The sequence below is a fragment of the Humulus lupulus genome, chromosome 5 (genome assembly GCF_963169125.1).
Source record: "Humulus lupulus chromosome 5, drHumLupu1.1, whole genome shotgun sequence".
Lineage (NCBI taxonomy): Eukaryota > Viridiplantae > Streptophyta > Magnoliopsida > Rosales > Cannabaceae > Humulus > Humulus lupulus.
In genome coordinates this window covers 168,333,001-168,343,069 of record NC_084797.1, presented here as the reverse complement: position 1 = coordinate 168,343,069, position 10,069 = coordinate 168,333,001, and the positions used below count along the sequence as shown (strand labels likewise).

Sequence of the window (10,069 nt, the reverse complement as noted above, 5' to 3'; positions counted from 1 at the left end):
CCACTAAATATATTTTTAGTTACAACAAACTTTATCACTAAAAATATTAGGTAGTGACTAAAACTACATTAGTAATAACTTGTGATTAAATATGACTTTTTAATCATTAGTAATTTTTTGTTGTGACTAAAAAATTGTTACTAAATGATACATTTATTTGTAGTATATATATGTAATAACTATGCACAACATCTTTTATCTGAGTACTGTCATTATTTTTCAGCTAATTTTTCCAAAATTCTACTCTTATTTGAATTTTTATAAGTTTTCTCCATAGTCTACATATCTCTTTTATATAATAAGTGTGTAGATAATGAAATTTTTTTATTTTAATGATTTTTTTATTTTTTTTAATGTTAACTTTAACAGAATATTCTTATATTTAATATAATATTCTTATGTTTAACGGTGGTTTGTAAACACTTAAACTTAAATAAAATCAAATAAATAATTAAAAAAATTAAGATAGGATATTTTTGACATATTTTACAATGATAATTATTTAAAAATAATAAATAATTAAAAAAATTAAAATGTGTTATTTTTGAGATATTTTATAATGATAATTATTTAAAAATAATAAATAATTACACAAATTAAAATAAGATATTTTATAATGATAATTATTTAAAAATAATAAAATCATACATTTTATAACTTAAATAAAATTTAATTAAACTTAAACTCACTTATTAAAATAATATCATGTTAAACTTATAATATAATCTAATGTCAATTAGCAACAAATTGTTTTTTTTAAAAACATAACAAGAAACTTAAATTTAAAATCAACGTATAATATTTAATATTACATTAAACATTTAATATATAATCTCTTGTTGTCACTTTGAAATTCAAAAACTATAACAAACATAAAATTAAACAAAAATAAATAAATTATTTAATTAAAATATAATATTTATTTGAAATTTATATGACATTAATATAAATTTAATAAAAATAATTAATAAATTCTATAAATAAAACTACGTAGCTTGTATATAGTATATATATATATCAAAATTGATTATATATATATATAGGAGAAAATAAAAGTCTTCCTTTTGTTAAAACCACAATTATTAATTCATGGTGTCTATCTTCATCAGAAGGAACTGAAACTGGTCGTGTCATTAGTAAATAGTAGCTAGAGCATAAATAATTCTAAAGCTGAAATTCAACTTAGGGTAGTATTAGTTGGTAATTGTATAAGGGACGGGGGTTTATTTTGCGCCAGTATAGTCAATTGCTTGTACATCTTCAAAGCAACCAATAATCTTACCTAAAAGTATACAATGCAACAACTAATCTGACTTTTAGCGACTAAACTCATACTACCATCGAATAATAAATCACAATTTAATTAATCAAGGTCATTCACCTTTATGTTTTAATTTTCTTTTTTAATAATATGTATCATACCTTGATGTTACACTTGGTGACCTATATATATATATAAATATTTATACCAAGAAAAATTAATATTTGAATAAGTTTACAAATGTGATTTGACTTTGACATCCTCTGCAAGTCAAAATCTTTAATATTATTTTCGTGAAATTATCCTCAAGGACACTCCACCTTAATTACACAAAAGCCTAGCTATAATCAAAACCAGTCTTAACAAACTCCTATGTAACAAATAAAACATCAAACGCATCAACAGATTTACGTGGTTTCACATGAGATTCCAACTCTTTTAATCTCAAAATCAGAGAAGAAGATCTGACAACTCTGTTTATCTCTCTAACTATAAAATATGTATGTATATTTATACAATAAAACCAGTGATAACTGACTAAACTATTACAATAAGAATAACAGATAATTGTTACACTTGGTCAGGCATAATAAAAGTCGGACAAAGTGTAACAATTATCTGAGAGATCTCTGATCCGGCTGCTGCTAATCAATTTTAAATGTTTTCCTAGATCGGTTTTCATAATCATGAAACAAATTTTAGTTATTAACTAAACTGCTTCCACCTTTTTATTTTTTAATCTAATTGCTCATCAAATTGAACTTAAACTTTTATTGAAGTACTAAATTAACTAATATAATTGATGTTCCTCCTGCATTTTTAAGATCTAGACTCATTCATTAATGTTACTTTTGATTTCAAAAGTCTTTAAAAGGCCGACAAGAATAAACATCTGTACTATTACCATATATAAAATATGAAACATAAATGAACATATGGATTAATTTAGACAATAAATTTGGAGCTATATTGCAGCTAAAAGTATGAAATGAATTTTCACATAAATAACAAATATATATATTGTTTTTACCCATCTAATAACTACATAAATTCAACAGTTGTACGTATACGGCCCCAAAGCACCAAAATAAAATTAAAAGAAAATGAAGAACTAACACGAAGAAAACTTATGAAAGAATAAGTGATGAAAGAACTTATTTCACTTCCTACTCTAAATCTGCATAAACTTCATTTGAGTTCTGCATTACATATCTTTGATAGTTTGATATGTTGGCGACTAGTTATGACATCAATCTGCAACCATTCAAAGTAAATTATTAATTATTATAAATGTGTTATGTGTACAATGTATGCAAATAGAGACAAAAAGTTTAAAAGTTATAAAGAATTTAATTAATTGATAAATTAGTAGAGATGCGTACTCTAAAATATCTTTCCAGTAGGATTCACTTGTTTGGTCATCCATGATTTTATCCCAAGCCTCAGAAACGGTAGAAGTGGGAGATGATGACGAGTGACCAAACGACGTCGTAGCTGAATATGCACTCTTGTTCTCTGTAAAGTTAGTACTAATACAAGAACCAGTAAATGGTTCTGAAACCAGTCCAGGAAGTTGATAAAAAATCTCATTATAGTGAACACTTCCATCATCAAACTTAGCTGAATTCTTCTGAAGTTCATGAGAGCCAAGTTCACCGCCACCGCCACCGCTGCCAATTTCTCGGCATTCCAAAAAGTTTGGATTTAGAGCCTGAGAGTGACTAGGACCATAAGGGACACGGCCCAGCTGGTTTTTAATTTCATAACAATCTTTTGGTGCTTCAAAAGGCTTGACATTATAATTTGGAGCAGTACTTAGGACAGTGCTAGGGCTACTAGTGTTGTCTATATTTGGAGTAGCATTATTACTACTATTCATTATGTTACTACTATTCATAACTTGCATGAGGTTTTGCAACAATTGGATTTTGGCCATGTATTGATGAGCAACATCTGCCTGTAACTTTAGGGCATTTGGCCAAGGGGGAGTAGGTGCAGTAGCAGTATTCATGATGAAGTTGGTCAAATGTGATTGGCTAAGCATTTGAGAAAGATTGATAAGGTGATTGAGGTCGGTTCTTGGTTTATGAGTGTGTGGATCAATACCCATTTGAAGAAGCTTCTTCCTCAGATAAGTGTTCCAGAAGTTCTTGATTTCATTATCAGTTCGTCCTGGAAGATGTGAGGCAATTTTTGACCACCTTCCAAAACAGTTTAATGTTTTAAATCAGATAATGATCATTAAGAATAAATAAAAAGTACAAAAAGTCTATCCAAAATACAGCCAAAATAAAGAAACACAGAAGGAAAAGACAATCATAATAAGGATTAAGAAAATATAAAAAGTACATCAAAATTACTCTATATATTTCTTCATAAAACTCTGGAACAAAAACCTTATAATTTAAGGAAAAAAAATATATAAAAAGTATCAAAATTACTCTATGTATTTCTTCATAAAACTCTCTGAAACAAAAACCCTATAATTTAAAGAAATTGTAAGATGAAAATACTAACTGAACATAATTGTTAAAAAATTATTAAATAAATAAAGCATCTTTAAAAAAAGACTCCGTACGTCCGTAAGTTGAATCTAATAAATAAAAGATGTTTGGATCATTATGATGATCAAAATGTTGCTTAAGAAAATCTCTACTATATATTCTTAATTTTGATCATTAAATTCAAAGTAAAACTATTATTGATATGATTTGATATATATGATAATGTTTACACTTTTTGGTCCTTTATATATATGTAACTACATATATTAAATATATATATATCTAACTAATAATGCCACACAATAACTCATAATTGACTATTATAATAAAGTAACTCAATTTTTCTCAAAAAATATTGGATATCTTCAAACTAATTTTTCATCATCGATCCATATGAAAAATTAAGAAAAAAAATATAAAGTCTCATCACCTGTTTCCAAGAGCCGAATGAAGGTTGATGATGGTTCTCTCTTCTTCCTCAGAGAACTTGCCTCGTTTAATATCAGGTCTAAGGTAATTGTTCCACCTCAATCTACAACTCTTACCACATCTAATTAGCCCAGCAAGCTTGGGCAGAGATTTCCAGCTCCCATGATGACCATGCTGTTCTATATAATCAATTAGTTTCTTGTCTTCCTCAGGAGTCCATGGCCCTTTCTTCAACCCAATAATGCCATCACAACATGGGGACCTACCCATAATTATATGCCAAAGTACGAATTCTGGCTTAACCCCAATTTCAATATGCTTCTTTAAGTGATCAATGGACACAATAGTTTTGAAATTTTCTTTTTTTGCCAAAATTTTTGAGACACCAATGCTGGTTTTATAGGTGGGTAAGGGATCGATGATCGGTTTGTATATTCAAATGATGAGATCATACCATTCTTTTACTTGTATTAAAATATTGTCTTACTGAGATATGAACATGTTGGGGAAGTCACCACGGCAATGGACTTGTCATTTTTCAAAGAAAATAATATAAATTGGTGTGTTACAAATGAATGGCACCAAGAATCATATCGGGATTAGGTAGCGTAGGTGTCATTAATATTTGGTGAGTGAGATATGTGGTAAATATGGTTGAATTTCCATGACATGAATGAATGAATGAATCTATAAAAGCCTACATTATTGAGTCTTATCTTTCTATTATTAATAATTATAAGGATAAATAAAATAAATAATTAACCTCATGAAGTTGCGTGGGATTTAAGGTTTTGTGACTATGAGGAAGGATTCACAATATATGAACAAGGAAAATAATTTAAAGAACCAAAAAGAAAAGAACAAGATTTATATAATAAAACATTCATGCGCATGTACTAGAAAAGCATAATAATGTTGAAAGATTTGCGTTTTCACGCTATTAAATTTGTAGTCTAATAAATAGATAAAGTTTATGTTCTTAAATTTATATATATATATATATTTAATTTTATGCATGTAACATGAGGCAGTGATTGAGCCAGGACATTCTTGCAATGAGGCAAAATATATCGAGCATTTAATTATAGTGTTTATTTAAAAAAAAAATTGTAAATTTCATTTTTGGCAAATTATATTTGACAAAATATTTTTTGATTTATTTCTTATAATCTCAGCATTCAATAGAAGATTATTTCATTTTTATTCTATTTACATTTATGTTATGATTATATCAATCTATTCTATTTATAGAACGTTTGACAATATACTTAGCTTTTAACATATGAATCAAATAATAAATGTTGATTTATTTTATATCTGGCTGATTTCATTTGACAACTTGATTCTTATGACCAGATTTCAACAGGTAGGATTAGATTGATCCTCATTAAAATCGAAGATATGATCTTCCAATGACAACTCAGATACAGACTGATCTGTAGCTACAGACAGTCTATCTGTTTCCTCAGATCTCAGATTCAATGTAATTGATTGATTATTTAAGGAAATGTTTCCTAGTGAGCTGTGTGCGCTCTGACCTAGTAAAGGTTGTCTTATGTGTTTGTGTATAAATACTTACCATAGCAGCCTTGTCTAGGTTAACTCTTTTGTCTATTTTTAAATTTATTTTACATCTTTAGAAAAAGAGTGTTTATTTTGTAGAGGTTAGTGGTTCGATTATACCTCTGTTATTTTGTGTCTTTGTATGTGTTTTGTGTATTGAAACAATTCAACAAAAAGAAGAACAAAGAGAAAACCTTCGGGAGAAGGTTCATCCTAGTCTTGCCTCGAGAGGAAGCAAGCACTCTTCAAGCAAATCGAAGGGAGTTCGAGTTCTTGAAGTTTCAGCAAGGTTCATTCATCTAGTGGAAAATAAATCAAGCTTGCGACATAAAATTAGAGGGAGTCAATGTTGGATTATCTTATACAGGATCTTTATTTATTTTCATGTATATCTAATATTAAAAAAATTATTACGAGATAGCCTAAAACATGTTTCTAAAATTGAATTCAAAGAGAAACAAATAATAGAATACTTACAGCACACGCACCGGAATTAAATAGTCATTTCTTCAGTTTCTCTAACTCTTGTATCCTCTCTGTCGCAGAGTATTATCAAGAAACTGAACCGATCTTCTATTTTCTTCACAATCTTCCAATGTATCATTAGAATCACCTAGACTAGTGTGGGAAATTCTCAACACATGAGATAGATATAGAGAGAAGAAGAGAAAATAACAAAGAGACTTAGAAAAGGACTTGTGTTTAGAGAGAATCTAAAACTATCAGATTATCCGACTTGTGACTTCTATTTTGACTTCTCTCTAAGCACTCCTTTTATAGACTCAATTAGGCCATTTAATTTAATTAAAAAATCAATAAAATAATAGCCATTTTGAAACCCTAGGTCGAAATTATCATGAGCTATAGGCCCGTGAAATTTTCCATTTGATTATAAGCCTATTGGACTTAAAATCAAGACCTGTATTATTTTCTATTGATTTAATTAATTAAATAATTATTTAAATCATTTATCAAATTAATTGTTTATAATTTGAACCTTGATTTGAATTTATTTATTAATTTAGATACAAATTTTTCTTAATTAATAAATCTGCCATAATTTCTCTTTTCTTCTCAAAATTACACAACTCTGTGAAACTATCCAAAATTGATCTGGTCAACTTTGATAATTCTAATTGATTATTAAATCAATTAATTGAGACTATCTAGATGATTTTATCCAAGGTACAATGGGGACCATGGCCTATGAAATCAAGCTCCAATAAGTTATCATAAATCTAACAAATAAATTTAATAACTTATTAATTCCTCGTGACTCCACTATAGACTCGGAATTGCACTCTTGAATTCATAGAACGCTCTATAACAAATATAGATATGATATTAATTATCCATTGTTACAACCATAATTGTCACTCAAACCTCTATAGACGGTCTACAATGAGATAGGACTAAAATACCGTTTTACCCCTCACTGTATTTTATCCTTAAAACACTTAGTTCCTTGTAAATGATATTTCAGTAAACTAATTTAATTACTGAAATGAGATCTCTATCATTTAACACCTTGAACCAAACTAAAAGGAAACCATCGTTTCACTTCTTCATCAAAAGCTATAGATGTTCATATCTATGAATAACACTCCCACTCAATTATACTACCGAGTTCCCAAGATGTAAGTATGGGCTAGTCTGTAGGGTAAGCTGGTAATGAACAAGTCAAAGAACTCAAATAATACAATCAGTTATAATACTAACCACTCAGAATTGAGATTGAATTGACCTATGGTCAACTATACGATATGACTAGAATAGATAATAACGGTATGTTTACTTATCTTATCAACTGTCAATATCGGTCCTGTCCGATGTAACAAATACATCCGATCTTATCTACTTTGCTAATGGTCTGGAAAGAACATAACACTGTAATGTGTAAGTAGATCATATTGTAGATTGGCAAGTCAGTGTAAATCCTGTGCACTGACTAATCTTAGGACTAAATTATTTTGAACATATAATCATATTTATATTCCACTGTGATTACGTCACAATAAATAAGATTAGCTATATGCTCGGGATTTAATAGAAGTTTATATCAAACAAATAATCATGAAAATAAAACATCTGAGCAGTGATTGACCAAGTCAAAAAATCATTTCTATTATTTTATTGATAATAAAATGAGATTACAAAGAATTTGTGTTTTAATTAGGGCATAAAACCCCAACAAACTCCCACTTGCACTAATTGAAACTAATGCCTTAACTCTACTAATCCCATCTCCTTGATATGCTTATCAAATGTAGCTTCTGGTAGTGTCTTTGTAAACGGATCCGCAAGATTGTCTTCAGTTGCAATCTTCATAACCTTCACATCTCCCCTGGCCACATATTCTTGAATAATGTGATACTTCCTTTTTATATGCTTACTCCTCTTGTGACTTCGAAGTTCTTTCGAGTTGGCTATCGCTCTTGTATTGTCACAAAACAACACAAGTGGTTTATCAATTTTCTGGAATAAAACCAAGATCCGAATAAAACTTCTTTAGCCAGACTATTTCCTTAGCTGCTTCTGACCCGGCTATGTACTCAGCCTCCATGGTGGAATCTGAGATTGTAGACTGCTTTACGCTTCTCCAAATCACAGCTCCACCCCCAAGAGTAAACACCATTCCAGAAGTAGACTTCCTGTCATCGACATCAGTCTGAAAATCTGAATCGGTGTAGCCTACAGGGTTCAAAACACCACCCTTGTAGACTAACATATAATCCCTAGTCCGTCTCAAATACTTCAGGATATGCTTAACTGTTATCCAATGTTTCGGTCCTGGGTTTGACTGATACCTGCTCACTACTCCCACTGCATAGCAGATATCTAGTCTAGTACACAACATGGCATACATCAGACTTCCAACTGCAGATGCGTAAGGAACTTTTCTCATTGCATCTTCCTCTTTAGGAGTCTGGGGAGACTGCTTCTTTGAAAGATGAATTCCATGGCGGGACGGTAGACGCCCTTTCTTGGAATTTGTCATTGAGAAACGTTAAAACACTTTATCTATGTAAGTAGCTTGAGATAGAGCTAAGAGTCTGTTCTTTATATTCCTGATGATCTGGATACCTAGAACATAACTTACTTTACCCAAATCCTTCATCTGGAATTGAGTGCTCAGCCAATTCTTCATATCTGATAATTTCTTAGCATTGTTTCCAATGAGTAAGATATCATCTACATAAAGAACCAGGAATACCACTATTTGATTTGCCTTCAGTTGGTAAACACAGGGCTCATCAATATTTTGTTCAAAGCCATAGGTTTTGATTATTTCATCAAACCTAAGATTCCAGGAACGAGAAGCTTGCTTAAGTCCATAGATGGACCTATTCAACTTGCAAACTTTTCCTTCTTGTCCAGATACTTTAAATCCTTCTGGTTGATCCATATAAATGACTTCGTCAAGCTTTCCATTAAGAAAAGCTATCTTGACGTCCATTTGCCAGATCTCATAGTCGAGAGCGGCTGCTATGGATAGGAGGATGCGAATGGATTTGAGCATGGCTACCAGACTAAAAGTTTCCTCACAGTCCACGCCTTCTCTTTTGGTATAACTCTTTGCCACTAATCAAGCTTTATAAGTCTCGATATTTCCATCAACACCTCATTTCTTCTTGTAGATCCACTTGCACCCAATGGCCCTAAAGTCACTAGGTGCTTCCACAAGATCCCAGACGAAATTTGAGTACATGGACTCCATTTCCTGTTTCATGGCTTCGAGCCATAGTTCCTTTTCAGGGCTAGCCATTGCCTGTTTGAAAGACAATGAATCATCATCACTAGTGTCACCAACAACCATATTGGTTCACCATCCAAACCACAGCGAACTGGGTTTCTAGAAACTCTCCCACTATGACGAGGCTCCGTGACTGTTTACTCAGGAACAGTGGTACTTTCTTCATTTAAATCGACTTGCGTTGGTTGTACATGAAGAGTGGGAATTTCATCAATGAATTGCATTGATAACGATGGAACATTGGTTGGAGTCAATTCTTTAACCATCTCCTCTAAAACTACTTTGCTGCGAGGTTTAAAGTTCTGGACATAGTCATTTTCCAGAAAAGTAGCATTTGTAGAAGTAAACACTTTCTTTTCTGAATGACTATAGAAAAGTCCACCCCGAGTACCATTAGGATAGCCAACAAACATGCAAACTTCAGTTCGCGGTTCTAGCTTTCCCTCCTTTTTCCTCAGGACGTGAGCGAGACACCCTCAGATTCTATAATGGTGTAAACTAGGTTCACGACTATTCCAGCGTTCTAAAGGTAATTTGGGGATTGATTTTGATGGCACG

At 30.9% G+C, this 10,069-nt stretch overlaps 1 protein-coding gene across 1 annotated transcript; it reads right to left on the bottom strand.

Moving 5' to 3' along the window:
* Positions 1–2,243: 2,243 nt before the first annotated feature.
* On the bottom strand, positions 2,244–4,699 carry LOC133777837 (transcription factor MYB53-like). Its single transcript, XM_062217586.1, has 3 exons — positions 4,196–4,699; positions 2,644–3,462; positions 2,244–2,515 (listed from the first exon to the last, which is right to left on the bottom strand). Exons 1-3 carry the CDS (start codon positions 4,462–4,464, stop codon positions 2,503–2,505), a joined length of 1,101 nt encoding a protein of 366 aa, XP_062073570.1. The 5' UTR covers positions 4,465–4,699; the 3' UTR covers positions 2,244–2,502.
* Positions 4,700–10,069: the final 5,370 nt, after the last annotated feature.

Bases quoted from the DNA above. Each gene is read 5' to 3' on its own strand.
- LOC133777837 (XM_062217586.1), bottom strand. From the start codon at position 4,464: ATGGGTAGGTCCCCATGTTGTGATGGCATTATTGGGTTGAAGAAAGGG. The intron at 3,463-4,195 runs GTGATGAGACTT...CTGTTTTGGAAG, and splicing joins CATTCGGCTCTTGGAAACAG to GTGGTCAAAAATTGCCTCAC.